The sequence below is a fragment of the Lagopus muta genome, chromosome 10 (genome assembly GCF_023343835.1).
Source record: "Lagopus muta isolate bLagMut1 chromosome 10, bLagMut1 primary, whole genome shotgun sequence".
Lineage (NCBI taxonomy): Eukaryota > Metazoa > Chordata > Aves > Galliformes > Phasianidae > Lagopus > Lagopus muta.
Window position 1 is genome coordinate 13,307,993 of NC_064442.1, and position 20,467 is coordinate 13,328,459.

General features: G+C 39.4%; 2 protein-coding genes across 3 annotated transcripts in view; both read left to right on the forward strand.

Moving 5' to 3' along the window:
• Positions 1-19,564, forward strand: part of AQP9 (aquaporin 9) — a 27,576-nt gene extending 8,012 nt beyond the window's left edge. For both annotated transcript variants that reach the window (XM_048955789.1, XM_048955790.1), the window contains 5 exons: positions 5,183-5,309; positions 8,924-9,061; positions 10,636-10,754; positions 12,400-12,617; positions 16,046-19,564. In XM_048955789.1, the coding sequence (XP_048811746.1) occupies positions 5,183-5,309; positions 8,924-9,061; positions 10,636-10,754; positions 12,400-12,617; positions 16,046-16,205 (762 nt within the window). In that variant the 3' untranslated portion in view covers positions 16,206-19,564. The remainder of the gene's footprint in view (positions 1-5,182; positions 5,310-8,923; positions 9,062-10,635; positions 10,755-12,399; positions 12,618-16,045) is intronic.
• LIPC (lipase C, hepatic type) overlaps positions 1-20,467 on the forward strand; it is a 160,350-nt gene that overhangs the window by 49,154 nt on the left and 90,729 nt on the right. The gene's annotated exons all lie outside the window — the stretch shown is intronic.

Here is a 20,467-nt window from a genome sequence, read left to right on the forward strand (position 1 = left end):
GAACAGGAGTTTTCACTGACTAGGAATCCTGCAGAGCTCATGCCCTGAGTTTTAGTAGATCTACCATATCTTTGCTTTTGTTACTGCTGGCATTGTTATCCCTACCGAAAGAATGCTTGGAAGCCCAGTCTGAATCAAGGTCGTGTATAATGCACAGAGGAAACATGATTCAGTACATGAAGATTTCCTAATCCATTATAAATCACATTATGAAATGAATTTTTCTGAAAACAGATAAATTCTAAAGTGGAATCCATTTGTGAAGAAAGATACTGGAAATGAAAGTACATTCTAGAATACACTCCACATTAGAGACCTTTAGGAGAACACCATCACTTTAGTAATCACACTTCTAGCTGAAAATTTTAGGCACTAGTTTCATATGCAACACCCAAATTGATCACCTATAGAAATATTAACTGGAGGAAAAAGCTGCATAAGGCTACAAAAAAAGCACAAACAATCCTTTAATGTTCTCATGGCAGAAAGATCACTACCTGTAGCAAAGGACAAATGCAACCACTTCTCTAAGCCCACTCCCATGTCCCTGCTGCAAGGGATGTAGCACTGGTTGCATAGAGAAGCCAGAGAAGTTTCCTGTAGAGATGAAATGCCAGGGCTTGCTCTCATGTCCTCAAGTGTCCCCACAATATCGCTCAGAACAGGTAACTTTGGGATAACAGAAGGATGCTCACAGCAAGCACACAGCTTTAGCCCAACACACTGCATGGCACCTGAGTGCCTGTCCCCTTTGCAGCACTGTGCAGCTGCACAGCCCGTGTGACAGGATCCAGCCTGACGCCCTCTTATCTGGGCTGGAAAAGGGGAGCAGCCAAGCTGCTGACTAGCAGGAAATGCCTGACTGGGGAACAGTGGGAGAACATAGGTGGGAGTGTGGCGTGGGAAAGGGCAGGGTTACTCCCTTCCCCGAACAAAGGCATCCTTACAGAACACTGTGAAGTGGTGGAGGGATCCTTGGAGATTCTTCATAATCAGCTGGAGCTGTTTAAGTACAACTCTTTCTTGAAAACTGACCAAAACATAAATTCTGAAATTGTTCTCTAATATTGAAAATGCACAGCTAATAATTAAAATACGATCTAAAAAAATAATGACTCTGGATTCCCTGTATCACACTGAATTCTTGTGTTCTAGTAGAGCATCATCAGCTGTGGTGCCACCGAGGCCCTGCTCTGCCTGCACAGACATCTGTGGTATCCCACTGAAGGAGTGTAACTCCCCCCAGCTTGGCAGCTGGTGAAGTACAAGATAAAACACACACATCATTGTTCTCCACGGTGATAAAAAGCAGGAGTCTTGGCTGCCTCTATACTGATACACTAAGAGTATTTTGCTATGAATACACACTACCACTAGATCTGTTAAATAAGAAGGGATCTTTTTAATATAAGCATTGTGCTTTAAGATGTTTAAGGCTTTACAAACAGAGTAGAAAATGTAATTCTCTAAAATTCTAGATACATATATGGCAGGAAATACTATTTACACTGAAAAATGCTGTTACACACATTAGCAAAAATCCTGCAAATAACACAGATGGAGGCATAGTGATCTTCACGCTGCTGAGCGGGATTAAGTTCTCCAAGCTGCCAGAGAATAACAGGACATTATACTCACAAGAGGCCAGTTGTTTCCCTTTCCTAACATTAGCTTCTTACCCAAGACAAAGATCTAATGTCCATGAAGCAACTTTTTTTTGGCAGAGAGCGTGCAGACAGCTATTTCACACCCAGACATGCTTCTTATGGCAGTAATCTCACTGCTTTGTGATAATAAAAAATCAGAACTGAAACTACTTCAGTAAATTTAAGATCGGGAAACAGACAACTGGAAAGATGAAACCTGGTAACACAGACAAGGTAAAACAAAGATAACAGACTGTATCCTACTCTAAATTAAACTCCCTTTGAATCTATGTGCTTCAGTTGATGGATTTTTGTGGTGCATTTATGGCTAAGCTTGGCCTAGAAACTCAGAATATTTACTGGTAACTTGATGATCTAGTTGGTCTTAACTCAGCCAAGCAGAGATTCACAGGGTATTAAATTGCTGCTCATGTAATTACACGATTAGGTGATAGTCCAGTTATGTCAACCTAGTTGCAGGAGGAATGTTTTTTTTCTCTCGTCCTTATAATGACAACAGATAAAGTACTGCTGTGACTTGGTTCAGATTTGCAGGTTCAGTTCCCAGTTTTCTCATCCCCAAATGGGCACATGCTGACTGTGCCTGCAATAGTGCTCATTCGTCAGACATGAGCAGGAAGTCATTTACCAACATACACTGAGCAAGAAACCAGTGCAGCTGTGTACAGGCTGGCTTGTATGCCTTCTTGTTTGCAGATTCCATTTTCTGAGACTGGATAGCACAAAAATAGAGCATGTGCAATTGCATATTTCCCTATAAAGTGCAGGGCAGTATTTGTTACGCAATAAGACTACACAGCTGTTTCTGCATGATCCTCTTCAGTTGCGGTAATTAGGGAAGGGAAACAAAAGCCATGCCATTATTTCCTTCCCTCTTCACATGCATTTGTAGTTCATATACATAGATATGGTTAATGTCCATTATCCTTTTCTATATCCATCTTCCATACTCCTCTTTTTTCGTAGTCATTACAGCAAGAGATAATGTTTTCATGGAATACTCCCATTGAGAAGCTTGGAAAATGAAAGCTAGAGCGTGCTAATTCTAATTCCTCTCCCCCTGTACCCTAATCTTAAACTTTCTAAATTCCAGCATATCCATTATTTCCATACCCATTCAACCTATAAACATATGATGTGTGGAATTGTTTCATACAAAGTTTTTAAAAAACATGCAGTTTCAACTGTGAACAACTGAAATGTTTTATATTTTGTTTTTATCCCTGTATATGCATTTGTGTTTAACATTTGAGTTGTGAAGTACACAATACTTATAGTATAGAAATGAGAGAATGCCTAACATAGCCATGTGCAATCCACTGCACAGCAGTTAACTGCAGCTTAGAATGTCTTGTAACTCTCAATTATGCAGTCCAATAAACTACTATCTAATACCACCCTACCCTCACATATCCTGACAGCTGTAATACTTTGGCACCACTCAGTGCTTTGTTTGCTTGCATGATTATAACCTCAAGGCACGAACTGCACCTGGGCACATGACACAATCTTGGGGCACTTTTATAACAAACCCTGTCTACATTGCAAAGCTGGTTGAGAGAGTAATTTTACTGAGAGCTTTTTCTATCACATTTTGGAATTAGTTAAAACCTCCAGGGAAATAATGGAAACAAAAGTATGAGTTTTCCTGTTTAAATTGCATCTATTTTAGCAGGACTTGCTTGTTAAACCTCAATCACTAAATCTTATTGATACAGTCAGGAGAGATTTTTCCCATTCCTTTATTTCCCATTACAAGTTTCCAAGTGGAAGCGCCTTGTGACTGTAGCAAGACTTTCTCAAAGAACTAAATTTTAGGTGCTCACATATGGCCTTGCAACACAGTCATGGGTCACATGCAGTAATGGCAAAACACTAAGGTGAAGCAAGAAGATTAACCAAGCAACTGCACTGGTTAAGATGCAATACTTTTATATCAAGTAAAAGATCAGACTACCATGCACCACAAAAAGAGAAATATAAATATCAAATTAAATATTGAAGAAATTAAGGTTGCTTAAGATAAATCTAGTCACAACCCAGAAATGTTATTAGTTTGGTTCTACGTGCACAGAAGCAAAAGATTTCAGACCACAGATATTATGTGGTATCTTCCATTGGCTGCTGGGTATTTATGCAGCAAATTACATAGCTATATATTTAAAAAGGAGATTTTTCAAAGAGACAAATTTATTTCTGAGAAACACGGACCAGCTACTTTACCTTAACCTAAAGGCCTTTTGTACCTTTGCAAATCTTTCCCACTGACTTCAATAGAACTTTAACACATGCTTGAAGCTAAGCAGTGATTAAAGAAAATTGAGTAAAGATTATTTTAAGCATACATGTAAATGTTTTGCTGAACTTCAATCTAAAAAGAACCAGTGTGAAATGTCAGTTAGTTTAAATCTGTTGAGAATGCTCCAGTGAGGACTATTCAGGTATCCCCATGAGTTAACTGTTCAAGTGGCAGAGCCAGTGAAATACCCCAAAGCTTTTTCACTGCCATGTAAGCTAGAACAGCATCAATTTCATCAGAGCTGGACCTTCATCTGTGCTTCACAGCCATAGCTCCTCTCCTCTTCCCTAGAACATATCCTGCACTCAGCATCTGCAGCATTTACAGCAAATAAAGCAAAAATTACATCTCAGGACTTTAAGTAATCTCTTACTTTTAGGCCTGTGTGAATTATGATGCTACAAATTTTATTTGCCTGATTTCACAGGTATTTGCCCTAACATGCCTTTGCCTTGGTCCCTAATAGCTCTTAGTTTTTCCTGTTTCTTGTCCAGTATCTTGATTCTTATAGAATCACCAAGGTTGGAAAAGACTTCCAAGATCATCCAGTCTAGTTGTTGACCTATCACCAATATTTCTGCAATAAACCATGTCCCTTAGTACAACATCATAATGTTTCTTGATTGTCTCAGTCATCTTACCTGTTCCAAGTTTCTTCTGAATTTCTATTCTTTTTAAGTAAGTTCTACCAGTTCATATTTTGACAGAGCAATATTTGACATCAAGACAGTATGATAGTAACACATACTCTGAACTCCAGAGAGCTGTCTCATTCCAGAGTTTCATTGTTAAACAGAAGTTTTTGAACTATTTTTCATGACTTTCATAGTAACTTTTTCATAGCTTACAGCTACAATCTGAAATTTGAAACATACCACAGAAATAACTCCTTCTTCCATTCAGAGATTTCTTGTAGAGTCTGAGAAATCTTGTTTAGGCTTGAAATTCAGAGTTGTGTAACACCATTACAGTTGAAATGTGTTTTCTGGAGAGAGGCTCTTATTAGCAGACGTTCTTCCTAGTCACAAAACAGAGGAAAATAAAGAGCAAATACTAGTTGCAGCAAAGACAACATGCACACATGCCACTAATCTCAAATTCTAGTAATTTTTCCAACGCTTAGACAACATTTTCATCTATACCTGGACATCAGCAGACTAACCAATAACATTTGATAGTCATGCTTAAGATTTCACATTTCTCTTTAAAAATACAGGCACTTGGATGTGGGTGTGTGGGGCAGGCCGTCCTCAGCCGAGGAGCTCATGGTGGGACCATGACAGTATCAGTTGGATTTGCAATGGCAGTCACCATAGCAGTGTATGTGTCTGGTGGAGTTTCTGGTAAGTAGCCTCTGCCCTCTGATACGGTATTTATTACTGCAATTTTTAAGTTAGCTTATTAAATCATTTGCATTTCATGGTATAAACAAAGATGTATCTAGTGGTAACAACCACTGCACTACAGCAGAATCTGCAGAATTTTGCTAGTAATTATTTTATATTTGCTCCCTTCTATTTTGCTGTTTGATGATTAATATCTAAAATAAATTTTGGCCTCTACTACAATGTGTAAATCCCTGGCTTTTAGGATAATTGGTGCATGCAAACCAGAAATCTACTTGGTGTTGCTTTGAAAATTCTGTCAACACAATAAATACCAGACAGCACAGGAGCTGTATTTAAGGAAACAACCAGTAAAAGATTACAGAACCCAGCAAACACCACCTAAGATGGGTGCCAGCTGGGTAGAAGGTGGAATGACTCACGAATGAGGACAAGCAGCAGGGTTCATTTTAGAGAGAGCAGTTCATCTCTCCATGTCCTATGATAAGCAGCAAGCCTTTTCCTTGCCCCAAATTTTAAAAGAAACTTACTTTGTCTGTAAAAAAACAACAACCAACTACCATCATACACAACAGATTACAGAAAGAAAGACCAGCAAAATGATTTAGTACTTGAGATATGCTCTGTGATACACTGGCAGTATACTATCATTGTCTCTTTGTTTCTGCTTGAACATTCCTAATCTAATATAAATTGGTTAGGACTCTTTTTTTTTTTCCTGTAGGTGGGCTTACTCATCTGTGTCTGTGTATGCTCCATTTTCTAGTGACAGCAATCTCCACCATTCAGTCTGGCCAAATTAATATCAGGGACACTAGTACAAATGCTTTAACGTTTTAATCCTCCCTGTAAAACAGAAGCTTATGGGTTGCAATAATACACAGTTTTGTGCGTTACAGCACGGAATACTCTGTGCTATACTCTGTGATAAGCTCTGTGGAGTTTATGTTATCCTCTTATAGCAAATGAATCTCTTGTACTGCAGCTCTTACGAAGGAACTTCTTAACAATCATGAAGAGGGCAGATAAGTCTAGGTATAAGGGATCGTAACAAATAACTACAGCCAAAATCGGACAGTAATTTCTCTTCCCTTTACAAGGATTACAATTTGTTTTACAAAGACAGCATGTTTGAGGAGGTTTCTAGATTCCTATGAGAAAGCGCTTGAGCTAGTGCAAAACATGCAGCCTTGTTACAGTCATTGAAACTTAAGAAGAATGATACATTGATACCACGCAAAGTTAATTCAGCTGTATGTTCCTATCAAAAAGCTGCAGCTCTTGGTTTGTATGTAGGCAGGTAAAATCTTCTAATGCAGTATTATGGCAATAACCTACAAGGACACTGACCTTTCCTATATTTCCGTTGCTAGAGGTACTCGTCTCTATCATGCAGAAGATTAGAGTTCAATTCCAGCAGGTCAGAGTGGCTGCAGAGGTTGCAGTATTGTGCTTCCTGAGGTTTTTCCCATGACAAAGGATTCTGCATGCAATGCATTTTCTCTGTGAAAGAACAGGAACAGGTACTTCAGCAGGCTGTGACAATCCAACATCTGATTACTGGCAGACATTCTAGAATATCAGTTGCCATGTATTCTTGTTAGCAAATTCTATGGATTTTCAGCCATAAAGCCTTATCTTTAAGTACTGCTAAAATATTTTGCATGAACTTCATAAAATTCTACCCACACAGGAACATAAGATACAATGTCTGCACACTTGGTGAATTTGAGCTCTTTTACCTAGGTGAATTCCCCCTTCTTCTCTTTCTCTGTCTCAATTCCCTCAACATATAGTTTATTTCCCACCATTTTTACAAACTTAACATTTCAGACAAACTCAGGATTGTGATCACTTAAACTGGAAAAAATTTCCAAAGCAGATTTTTATTTACTCTTTTTTTTTTTTTTCTATCAGCAAAGTGCAAGTGATACAAGAACCAAGAATCTTTTAACTCCCCTTTGTAAGCATGAGAGCCTCCAGTTAGAGCTTTCCTTCCCAAATTTAATGTTAATCAGATATTTCTAACACGAATATGACTTGTCCTTCCCATTGCAGCCACCCTGTATTATATACAGGCGGAGAACAGTATCAAGTGGTGAAAGAAAGGAAAATGATTCATTCCAGCCAGAGTAAAGAACAAAAGACAAGACAACAATTTCTCAAAATTCACATGAAGGGCTGTTAAATAAGGTGCCCTCCGTCTATTTGCTCTGCTCTGAAGAATTTGAAGTAAAGGGAGGAATTTAAAATTAATTCAAGACCGATGCTACTGGGTCAGAGCTTTGGAAATGATACAAAGAAGGTTTTATCCAACTTATTATCTGTGTTCATCAGTTCTTTATGTATCAAAGGTGCCTGGATTTCATAAGATAATGACCAGTGACCTGAAGTGCAAGCAAACACAGAAACTGTACATAGAGGCCCCTTCTCCATCACTATCCCATGACAGACAAAGGTCGCCCTCTTTTAGTTATTTTATTAAAGAGAAAGGCCATTTTTTTCTGGTAGCAGTATGGGCTGAAACATGACTTTGCCTTGAAGGTAAGCACTGAATCTGCTATGCCATCACAATACTTGGGTTTTTAGTTTATTTCCTGTGGAATACACCTGTATTTATTTGGCAAGAAAGCTGCATTTCTTAAGTATCAATGACTTATTTGTGAAAAATGATGTTCCCAAAGGCATGCAACACTTTTTTTCCATGTTGATAAAAACACTTAGAGAAGTGGCTAGCACTTGGTATAATAATTAATGCATTTTGGAAATTAAAAGTGTCACCAAGACTCCCAGTGCTGCTGAAGTCTCTTGTATGTGTGAGTTCAGGCACAGCTACTCCTAAAAATGAAGGAAGGAAATTCCACAGGAATTTGGTGCAGCTTCCTTACCAGTTCCCTTACTGTGGACTTTCCTGCAAGATATAAGCTGTTGAAGAAAATTTGTGATGAAAGACTACATGCTGTTGACTCCAAACCCACCAAAACATAACAAACCAGCAGCTAGCCTGAAGCCAAGCAGACTTGACAGTATGTTCATGAGCTCCTAAGTAACTCCAAGTTGGACAGGAGGACATAAACACAATTTAAATCCATTTCCCTTGTGTGTAGTGAAGATCTAGCTCAAAATCCAGGATACAATCAGTCAGTGATGGTTCTTCACCTCAATACAGGCTCGCTAAACTGAATGAATGTTTTGTTGTCCCAGACCGCCCTTAAAAATGAATTAAAAAGACCTTGAGAAACAAGAATACCTGCAGAATAACACGCCTTCTCATCACAACCAAAAGGGAAGATTCAGGCTTTTCCTAGATAAGTTATCCTTGGATTCACTGCTCACATAAGCAGGACAGCACTCTGATACACAGCGTGGTCTGTGAACATCAATAGGGAAGCACGTGATGGAGCTTGGTGGACACTGGCTCACTCCCCTCCCCCATAATTTAATCCAATTTGTTTCATTTTAATTGCAATCAGCATTTAGTTGCAAAGTAACCTCTAGGAAACTATGTATGTAGTCTTGTGCTCAAAAGTGCCCATAATTTTTGTAAATCCTTTACGTATTCCCATGTATCTGAGTCATTCATATGGCTTATTTTGTGATTTATTTTTCAGGTGGCCACATAAACCCTGCTGTTTCATTAGCCATGTGTGTGGTTGGAAGATTAAAATGGACCAAATTGCCAATTTACATATTAGCACAACTCCTGGGAGCATTTGTTGGAGCAGCGGCTGTCTTTGGGATTTATCACGGTGAGTACACCTTATATGTGGTCATGGGACAAACTAGAGGTCAGGCAGTCTCTAAGGCCCCAGTTTTTCAATAAACACGAGGCAGGCTGAGGACTCAACACAGAACTAATGGCAGGACTGAAGCTGTGGCTGTAAAGAAGAAAGGAAGAAGCACAGGGAGTTTGAAGGAAAAAAAAGGACTCAATTGTTCCAGATATCTTACAACTTTTCTGAAACACTAATTCTCCAGGAAATGTTCTGAAATTCAGAAAAATTATTCATGGGAAATCAGATACTCTGAGATAATGTCTTTCTCAGTAAGGATTTTAAATTACTTAATAGTCAGGATATAAGGCTATTCATCTTACAAGCAAATTAGAAACATTAAAGACCTGATCCAAGTGCCTGCAGGCAAGTATTGCCAATGTCATTTGTTGAGGTCATAGGATATGAGCTCAAGTCACTCCTGACCAAATTGCAGGCCACCCTAGACAGAACTCTCCAAGGTAAAGTGATAAAGGGGTGATACTGGGGGGATGGGATTACACCCATCCTTGGGGCATGTTTCTATTTTACAGTGTGCCATCTTGGTAAATCTCTGACTTATATACATGGGTGTCACTGTCTTGATGAATCCACTCAGATCAATTCCTTCAAGCACCTACTCCAAAATTCCCACAAAATTAAAGAACTAAAAAATTGAAATTAGGGAAGTGCCTACTGTTAGTCAAGGTACTCAGTACCTGTAGTAATCAGGAGAGAAAAAAGAAAACAACTTTAGGGATAGTGGTGACTATTTCAGGCTTGATATGTTCTGTTTTGTTTGGTTGTTTTTAAGGTTAGCGTTAAGTTAAGTTAGTTTTAAGGTTAGCGTTAAGGTTGTTTTAAGGTTAGAGTATGGGAACTTCAGGGCTTGCTAGAGAATTATTCTGAAGCAGAAGCCATATTATACCATTTAAAATACACTTCAAATGTACTAACAAATACATGTGGATTTACAATATATAAAAATCCATGTGTATATAAAAATACAAAGACCTAAATATACCGAGAACTCAAGTTTTGTGCTTGGACTCTTTCTTGCCATCTTCAACAGGCATAGGAGTTGCGTGTTAAGCTCACGCGGACTGAAAACTTCAAACTCCATTAGAAGAGGAGGGCACTTAGGAGAGCTCATTCCCAGAGCAGATCATTGCACAACGGTCAAACAGATCAATGCCAATTCCTGGTGGCTGGGAATTGAGAAATTTTACAACAAAATAGTCAAGATGCGATGCATTTCTTAGGGCATCGTGCCAAATGCAGCACCTCGTGCAGAATAATGCAAATCAGAAAGTGCCCTCTTGCACTGATTTCAGGGCAATGTGCAGGAAGGGAAAAGTCCCATTTGAAAGTTGTGAAACATAAAACAAGCACCTCAGTGCATGGAAGGAGAGAAGGGACAGGAGAGTGTGAATAAGCATATCATTTCAAACGCTCCCACATAAAATAATTTTCAGTTGAGAATATGAAGTGCACATGCTTATCATATATACTGCAGTCCTCGAAAATCAATATTATGGATAAGTGCAACCAGTCATAGCTGTTTTCTATAGATGCCTTTATGGAGTATAGCAACGGAACACTTGAAGTCACAGGACCTTATGCAACAGCACATATCTTTGCAACGTACCCAGCTCCATATCTATCCCTCATAAATGGATTTGCAGATCAGGTAAGTGCACATGTTTTGATTCTACAAATTAAACATACTGAAAATTCTAAAACCAGACAGTGAAAAGAATACGTAGATCTTTAAGAGGTATGATGATTCTCATCATTTTAGTTATACATCACTGCATACAATAGCGATGAGAATACAGTGATGTTTGTGGGGGTGACATTTTAGTCATATTTTATAAGCACGATAGTTTCAAGTTGTTCTTTCCACGTTTATCATATTAATTATGTGTCTTTAATGTGATACATGTAAGAGGTTTTCCCCAGCATAAAACAGTGTTTCTCCTTAAACTTCAGCTGCACTGTATCCATCTGCATAAAAATCTAGCTCATTAAGCATTAGGAAATGCTTGAACAGCCACTCTAACACCTTGAGCAACTGTGTTTTCTGCTACCATAAGCCTCTTCTGCAACCTTCCCTTTGCTTTGTTATTTTTCAAAGGAACTGAGAGAATATAAAAAATTCTCCTTTTCACTCCCAATCTGTATCCTTTAATCCTACTTACCCAAGAGTGAAAAATGAAGCTTCATATCTCCTAACTACTCCTATCAATTTACCTGCCTTCTTCAGGCACACAGAAAACAAACACTGTGAATTCCTTATGTGAAGGGCATGATGACTGCACAACCTGGCTTACACATATATATTTATTTATAAACCCAACACGCACCAAATAAATAAATAAATAAATAAAAGCATTGTTTTGAAATTCTGTGACAACTTCTGAACTTTGTTTTGGATCAATCAACAGATTTTTCTTTTAATAAGATCTTTTTCTAATGGATATTCTAAAAAAATCAAGCCAGACAAAGTAGAAATCATTTCAAGAAAACCCAAACTTGCAGCCTCTTTAAAATCAATTTTAAAAATGAATGCTTTGATCATGCTGAAAGTTTGTTGTATTTTTTCCCCCCCTGAAGTTAATTATTAGCAAAATCAGCATTTCTGTAGCATTTAAGCAGAGCAGCACTTTCATGAGAAAATCATTCCAAGATTTTTTTTTCCACTAACTCAATTAGTATATGCAATACTGAGGTCACATTACATTTATACATACAGTTGTGCTGTTATACATGCAGTCTTAATTCAGATATGTTTTTAGCTGCTCAGTTTTCATGTTGCAGACGTCACTTTTTTCCTTATGTTATGCAACATAAAAAAGGTGAATATTTAGTCTGATAAAATATCAGACTAAGCTACTATCACATAAAACACTTTGATATCAATTTAAGTGATTGTATTGGCATAGCAGAGCTGCAAAATTTGCTTAAAAAATTAAATAAATGGAACTATATAAATTGAAATAAATTGAATGGAAAAAAAATGGAAGCAAAGCATCAGACCTCAGTCAGGAAATACCTTTTAAATCCTCTTTTCTTTCCACACCAGGTTGTTGCAGATTTTTTGCTAGGTCCTCCACACATTTCTCGTCCTGTCCTCTCAGCACAGATATCTAAACTTCTCATTACTGTGAACTAGAGAAGCATTGGGATCCAAATTTTACTACTCTGTACAGCAGGATAAATCTCAATACCAGCTTTAAGCCACCACAAGACACAGAGATGTCGTGGCCTCCCTTTCCATTATCAGAAGGAACCTGCACATATTTATTCAATATTCTTTTCTTTTCATTGGCCAGGTGATGTCAACAGCTGTTCTTCTTCTGGTTATATTTGCTATTTTTGACACCAGAAATACCGGAGTACCAAAGGGCCTGGAGCCAGTTGTAGTAGGACTGCTTGTAATCCTTCTTACTTGCTCTTTGGGAATGAACAGCGGCTGTGCCATGAATCCAGCCAGGGACCTCGGCCCCAGGCTCTTCACAGCTATTGCAGGATGGGGAATGGAAGTATTCACGTAAGTAAGCCTGGATATGAAGTGAAATGCTTTTGGCTAAAATTGCTTCCTATGAAACAAAGATCCTGATCCAACATGGTACCAAGTCATACTTTATATACATATAGGTAATTCTTCGCATACCAGAAGCTACTCATGCACTTTGTCAGACATGCTCAACGTACTGGGCTTTAAAAACTATTTCCTGCTCCTAGGGCAAATCAAACACACATTATCTCTAATATCAATCATTGTTCCAAGCAGGCCCTTCCCAAAATACTGGAGATTCCTAGAGATCACTGAAAATATATAAAAAAAAGTTTTACTTCTGTTGCACTGCAGCTTTCAGTGAAAAATGGAAATAATGAGAGATTTAGGTGGGTATATATATTGGGTGTTGTAAAAAACAGACATACAGATTGAATTAGTCTGTTATTACTAGTGAGTTACTGCAGAAATATACAACAATCTAAAAGCCTGACTTCCTGCCCAGGAGCAAAGGAGTGAAAGGAAGAAAGCTCCCTTCATTTTCCCACATTTCAGAGCACACTCACAAATCCCTGTGCATGTGTGTGCACACGCACGCGCTCTTGGCTGGCCAGATGCACAGCTAATTAGTTGCACATCAAATCCACAGTTTACACATATTCAGCGTAAAAGCCACTCTGGGATATCTAAGTGAAAGTACTCTGTCATCAGGATTTGGATCTTCTGGTTTATTTTTATATGGTTTTTTTCCCCCAGTTATTTACAACTCCGAATCCTCTGAAGTACCATAGAGTGCTACAGAGCTCCAGTGAACAGAGATTTTGTTTTAGCTACTTCAGAAAGTAATGTAATCTGCATTATTAGCTTCAGTCTGCACATACCATGTGCCTTGGAGAGAAGAACATAACAAAGGACTGTCTTCCTTAATGCCTCTTGTAGCTGCTTGCTATTACATTAACTACAACATTATGTACTAGAATCTGTAATCTTTTAACTAAGTTTGCTATCACGTTGCTGAAAGCATGGAGTCCTGATGGTACTGCGATCAATGCACATAATAGCTGTGAAACCCCTTACCGCCCCAAAATAACATCACACAACCAAACAATTAATGGCATTTTAAAAAGGAATACAAAATCTCTGTGTTTGCACCATTGTGTGCTTTCAGAATTTATAGAGAGGAAATGCATCCCCATTGTAAAGAGACCATCCTAGAGAATTTACAAATGGGAGCATAAAAAGATACGAGAGACCATAGGTGGGTGCAGAATATACAGCAGTCCGCGGGAAGTCCAAACCGAGGAATTCTTCCTCCCTGCCTTCACTTCTAACACTACTGCTATAACAGAGCTCGTGGGGGTGACAGGAACACGGCTTACAGTACGAATGCAGGTAGGACCGAGGAAGAATCGGGTTTTGTTAGGTACGTGGGAGCATCTCACAGGGTGAGGAGTCACCACCCAGCCCAGCATCCCAGCACCGCACGGCGCGGCAGGTGCCGGGCCCGCAGCAGCGCGCGGGAACGCTGACACCTCGCGGCCGCCGCAGCCGCTGCTCCCGCCCGCAGTGCAGGGCGCGCAGGCGGGGCCGGAGCGGGCCGGGGTCCCCGCGGCTCCGCAGGACTCAGCGCACGCCGCCCCGCGAGCGGCCTCGAGGGCCTCGGTGACAAAACACCTGGCGACAAAGCCGGAGCCGCTGACTCGGCAGCCAGGCTGCACGCTGAGTTTACTGCTGTGAAGCTGTCTGTGCCCTGCTTGCGTTCTAGCCTTGGCATTGCCCTGCAAAGGCTTTGCGCCCACCCTCAGCTGAGGGCCATGAAGCAGCCGGCGGCTGCTGCTGTGCAGGACAGCTGCTGGTCAGGCAGGAGCCAGCAGGGCACTTTAGGCCATAGGATGGGCCCAGAGAGAAACCTGCCAGGAAACACCTTCCTGACATGCCCACACCACATGGGCACATGCACAGGAATGCACGCAGGTACCTGATGTAGGCTGTGTTGTTGGCTAATTCAGTGAGACCTTAGTCTGAGCTTGTTCCAGAAATTCAGAGGCTTAAATGTTCACGACCAATTACCAATCCCATCTGTAAACCCAGCAGAGCAATCACAAGTTACTCTATATCCTCAGGGCAAAATTTAAGTCATTCCAAAGGTAAACATGCACGCACTGCATTTTTTTGAGCAAGAAATAATAGTGTCATCACTAGGGCACTGTGAGATTAGCACTGTTCTGTTCTTGTGACTTGAACACGAGTTCACTTCTGCATAAATCTATACAGCTGGGTGCTGAATAATTACCTGTACAGCTTAAGGATGCCCCCGGCAGGCTCCTGCAGAGCTCCTCTCCTCCTGCAGAGCTCCTCTCGCAGATGAACTTGCCCCTTTGTTTTTCTTGGAGGGGAAAAAAGAAGTTGCTTCCCTGTTACTGAGAGGGTTTTTTTACTGAGGGTTTTCACTGAAGGCTCATCTATTGAAACAATACAACGTGCCATTGAATCAAAACACACACCAGTATGGTTCAGAGGTCTGTGCCCCAAAAAGTACTCAGCAAGGTATTGCCTGAATGTGAACCTCCGGGAAAGGGAGAGCAGCTACGCAAGGCACTGGGGGATAGAAGAATGAGGTTGTTATTTACTGGCTTTGTAATTTTAATGGGCTTCTTCCTTAAAAGGTGCACAGAAATCTACACATCTAAAATTAAATCTTAGTAGTTGTGTGAAGTGAACGTAAGCATCTAATTGAATCCACTGGAATTCTATAGGACTTTAAGTGAACGCAGCAATTTTAAGGAAGATCAATTTTTAGGTGTTTCAAACTTGTTTACCTCTTACTGAAGGATCCCACATTTTAAACACAGTAAGAAGAAACTACATCATGAAATTTAAATCTTGACCATTCTAGTCAAGTATAATCCACTTTACAGTCTATGTATTTTATTACACTCCTCAAGGAAAATACATTCAAATCAAGCATAATCTATTATGCTTGTCAAGAAGAACACCATATATCTGTTGCAGATCTGAATTTGCAGACCTCCATGCAATTTCTACAATATGTATTTGCATTAATCTCTCCTGAAAAACCATTCATGAGCATCTGGCAACAGCATCATTCAAGATCACAGTGCAATAAATAAGTCCCAGTTCATTTCACTGCAAGTCAATGAAACCCATCTTCCACCAGCAAGAATTTATCTCCTGCCCCCAAAACAGATATGCAGTAAAGAGGCCTTAGTTTTTTAGGGTGCAAATGCAGTACTTAAACCAATGTGCCTGGTGGTTATTACTTAGTATTTCAACCACTGTATGAGCAGGACAAACAGTCATCTATTTAAAGTCATATAAGACAAAATGGAAATGTATGCAGCACAGTGAGTGCTATACCACTGTATTTCTTCACTGCCAAATAAAAGGTAGGGCATCAACTAGAGTAACAAGTAACAATAACTCTTGTTTATTTCTTACAGGGCTGGAAATAATTGGTGGTGGGTCCCTGTAGTTGCACCTATGCTGGGAGGAGTACTTGGAGCTCTTACCTATATAGTTTTTATCGAAATTCATCACTCAGATAATCAACAAGGAGAAGAAAAGGACGTATATGATAAATACGAACTGACAAACATGTAGCAAGAAATTAAGAATTTTCTTTCTGTTTTTGTTTATAGCTTTTAATGCAAATGATTCTTTGGACCATTTTGTGAAACCCATATGTCTCCATTAGAAATCCACACTAAAAAGCAAAAAAAAAAAAAAACAACTATATAGAAAACAAGCTCAAAACTGATCTCTGCCCTTGAAACATAGGGCTGACCGCATTCAAATTTGGGAATGAAATTACTGGAGGGAGACATGAAATGTTGTTCTTTTCGTACAGTAATCAGAGCCAGTTATCTCCTACGTGAAATTGTAAGATGATACACTGCTCTGTTAATTCAACACAGATGATCTTAATCATGCTTCCTAATTAACTGAAAATAGATGAGATTGTTATGAAACTGCTTGCAAAGGTAGTTAATTGGATCAGTGCTGAATTAATATCTAAGAGCACATCTCACTTCTTATTGCTGTTACTTAAGAATGGTTTGTCTGGAAAGAAAAAAGCAAGATCTGAACTGCCTAAACATCAAGTGAGTAGTTTTAAATAACTTACTAAATTTTTATGCAGCTGCTGGTTGGACAGTGAAGAATCAGCTCATCAGTGAAGCAGCTTAGTAATTCAGAATATGAACACAAAAGCTGAAAAATTGTTATGGGATCAACACCAAATAGACAAAGCTGTACTTCTGCACGGGTTTTTTTGGGAAATAACATCCAGTTATTTTTACTGCTTACTTGACCTTTATGTTACTCAGTATTGAAAACTTAACCTAGAATATTAATCTCAACCTGTCCTGCTATGCTTTCTGGATAAATTTCACTCCTGTGGAGATGGGCCAGCAGTAGAGATTTATACTTACACAGGGGTTAGCACAAGGCCTATGTCTGTCTAAGCTTTAAGGAGGTCTGCTGCTGCTGATCTACATGGGAAGACTTCATCTGCTTAGTAGGAGAAATTTTTATTTTGGTAGCAATAATCACAGTTAGAAACTGATCTCTTACCTACTCCTGGATCTGAATTCCTCATGGAAGGTCAGCTCAACATCAGAATTGTGAAGCACAGGTTCTGTCTGGCTAAACAGAAGTGGTTAGATATATACTGCTTCCTAAATACTTAGCTGCTTTACATCAGGATCATGGTCAAGTTTAACCTTTGAAAAATGAAGTTATTTCTGCTTGATCGTTGTGAATTTAATGTATCCAATACATTCTAACTTCCTTTCTAATAACATGCGTACGTATATATATGCACAAAGTTGGTGGTGGTCATGAATAGATAGACATCCACTTCGGTAATGCTCCTGAACTATGTTCAAGGCAAAGCTCCAGGGTACTGATCAATACATCCACTTTGGGGCTCTATTCCCTTTGGATTTCTGCAGGTCTGCTCCCTAGAATTCCACTCTATTTTCTCATTTCATTCCTGAAGAAAAGAACCTTTCATATGCTCAGTAACAACCTGTGCACTTCAGTGTGATATCCACAGAGGTGATTTGGAAAAAACACTGTGATCAGAATCAGCATCAGAATTTGGGCAGGCCAGGCCTGTGTCGCTGTATGTCTTTCTGCTCTCCGGTGTGCCACGCCAAATTAATGGCAGCACAGTTATAGAATTAGCAGCTCAAGCAAAGCTTTGCTTGCAACAACTCTGAAGTCATATGATGCTGTATGCATCAAAACATTGATGATTATTTAAAAAGCCACAATAACAAAAGGGGAAGTTTCAGAGAGTCAATCCTCCATTTATCTGAAACAAGGCAAAATGCAGGAGAATGAAGAGTACAATGTGGAAATTATTCTTAACTGCAGAACTTACATTGGCAGCATAGACAAGCAAGTTCATCTGTCCTGTATACACTGCACTACATAAAGCCAGGTGCTGCGTAAAAGTGATTTAGATCTGTTCCAATGGAAACAGAACCACCTTTACTTCTTCCTTGCAGGGGGCACTCCCTTGCTCCTTAGTGGTGTCTGACAGCAGCAGTCTAGCTGACTGCTGGCCATCTGTGTCTGAGCAGAGCATGCAAAAGGTAAGAACAGCCTGAGGGCTGCCCTCAGAGCTGAAAGACAGTTGCTCTTCCACTAATGCCAACAGCTTATATTAAACATCTGTGCAGGAAAATAAAAATAGACAAACAGATAATTACCCAAATAAACTGCCTACACTGGTTTTCATCCAAAACTGTAAGAATCAGGTTTTATCATTTACTCTGCTAGAATTTGACATAGGCAGTAAGCTTTATATACCTTACAGTACTGCACCCTTTAATATGGCATAGAAAACAGGGAAAAAGAGGAATACAAGTGAGAAATGCGTAAGGGATATTTTGTTTATACCATGTGCCGAGTGACCAACCCACACTTGCTGCATGTCTGTTGATCAAGGTATATGACATTGTCATAATTTTCTCAAAATCCTTCTGAGTAGAAGAGGTTCTGCCTGTAAATCAGCATGAAATCTTGTTTATCCTACTTATACCATTCCTATGCTAGGAATTGCTAGATAAACTACATCTACTTTTCTAAAATTATCAACATGCTAGTTGTAAGTGGTGACACTGGTATGACAGCACAGAAATATCTAAAATAGGCTCTCAACTAGGTGATGTTAATTCTGTTTGCTTAAGAAACTCATTTGTGAACTTGATCACAGAATAAGTTCAAAAATCCTCTTAGTACCAATACTGCAATGCACACTGTTATCACAAAAGCCAGAATTGTACCTATGTACCACATCAGACCTACCTCAGATATAACAGTTCTCATTTTTAACACTACAAATTAATTGCTATTTCAGGAACAAAACTCATCAGAATCTTAACTACAGAGCTGTGATCTGAGTATCTTCATAATGAAATGGGAACAAGAATTATCATCCCATACTCTAAGCTTCCGCAGATATCAAGATCAGTTCTGTGCAAAACAAAAAATACTAACCTGCATAAACTATGCAATTTTTTAATATTAACTGATATTCAGTGGTGCAGTCTTACTGAATTGTAGTAGAGTTGGCAACAAGAAACATTTTCCAGCTGTAATTTATCCTGGTTAATAGTGATGAGGCTTGTTCATATTAATGTTGAAAAAAATTCAGCGCACTGCTCAATTTTCAGTTTTTGTTTGTTCTTTTTGGGGCAATATGTTTATTCTCTAGAGCTAAACTTAGCACTGAAATAATTTGGAGAGGCATCTCGCAAATAGCACTGGGTTGAAGGTTGGCTAATGCATGCTTTTTCATAGAAGCTAGTGCAATTATTCACAATGGGAGGCAATATAGGTGTTTGGAGAATCAAGCTCAGAGTATTGCAGAAACTATTTTCTTGTAGTTTTGACTGTGGATTTGGATCAATGTCTTGTTGTTCAAAATAAATACAGTCAATCCCTATAAATGCATCTCAGTATATTTTTATTAAAACAAAACAAAGTAAAACAGCCCTCCCCTCTAGCACCCAAGGACATATTAAGAAAGAAATAGCTGCCTGTTATGACCTACAATGTTTTACAGTCTTGTGCTGCAAGAACCCATTGACTAACAAGCTGCATTCCCAGAGCGCAGACCCCCTGTGGCAGATTTTGTGGGTGAGAGGCAGTGCCAAAGCACAGAAGTGCTCACAAATATGTAACGGCCACTTTGGGGCCAGCAGTTACCCATGCAGCAATGAGAAGGCCAGGCCCCTTGCCTCTGGACCTCCTCCCATTCCTGTCTGCAGCATGCCTGGGGATGCCTTCTGCCGCAGCTTTCCCACCAGCCTAACGGCAGCCAGAGCCTAGGTGTGGCGGCTTACTTCTGTCCCACTTAAGAACTTGCTTTTAAGGCATGCGTAAATCACATCAGAATTTCTCCTGCAAAGCTTACAAAATGCCCAAAGCTAATTTAAATATTTTTCTACTGTTAACAGATTCCTAACAAGGACACGGTTTGCTTCTTTCAATTAAAAAATACAAATAAAGAGAAACTTGTTCTGTGGGGGTGGGAGGAGAGCGAATGATTAAACAGCTTCAGATTTACTCATGAAGCCACAAGACACAAAAGAATTTGAAACAGCAGCAGACGTTTCATCCTCCACCCATCCCAATGGCCTTACCTTCCCAAGTCTGATTTTCTATGTTCTCCTCTGTTTTTCCAGCCAACAGTGAGTGCTATGCTCTATCTCTATACAGTACATCTCCAGAGATTAAAATACAGCATGCTTTTTTCAGTTACTTATGAATCTTACAAAGTTCTCATGAGAGCATATTCAAGTTTCACCTCACACGCTTTCTTTTTGGCAGTTGCTTGCATTTCCCTCCCC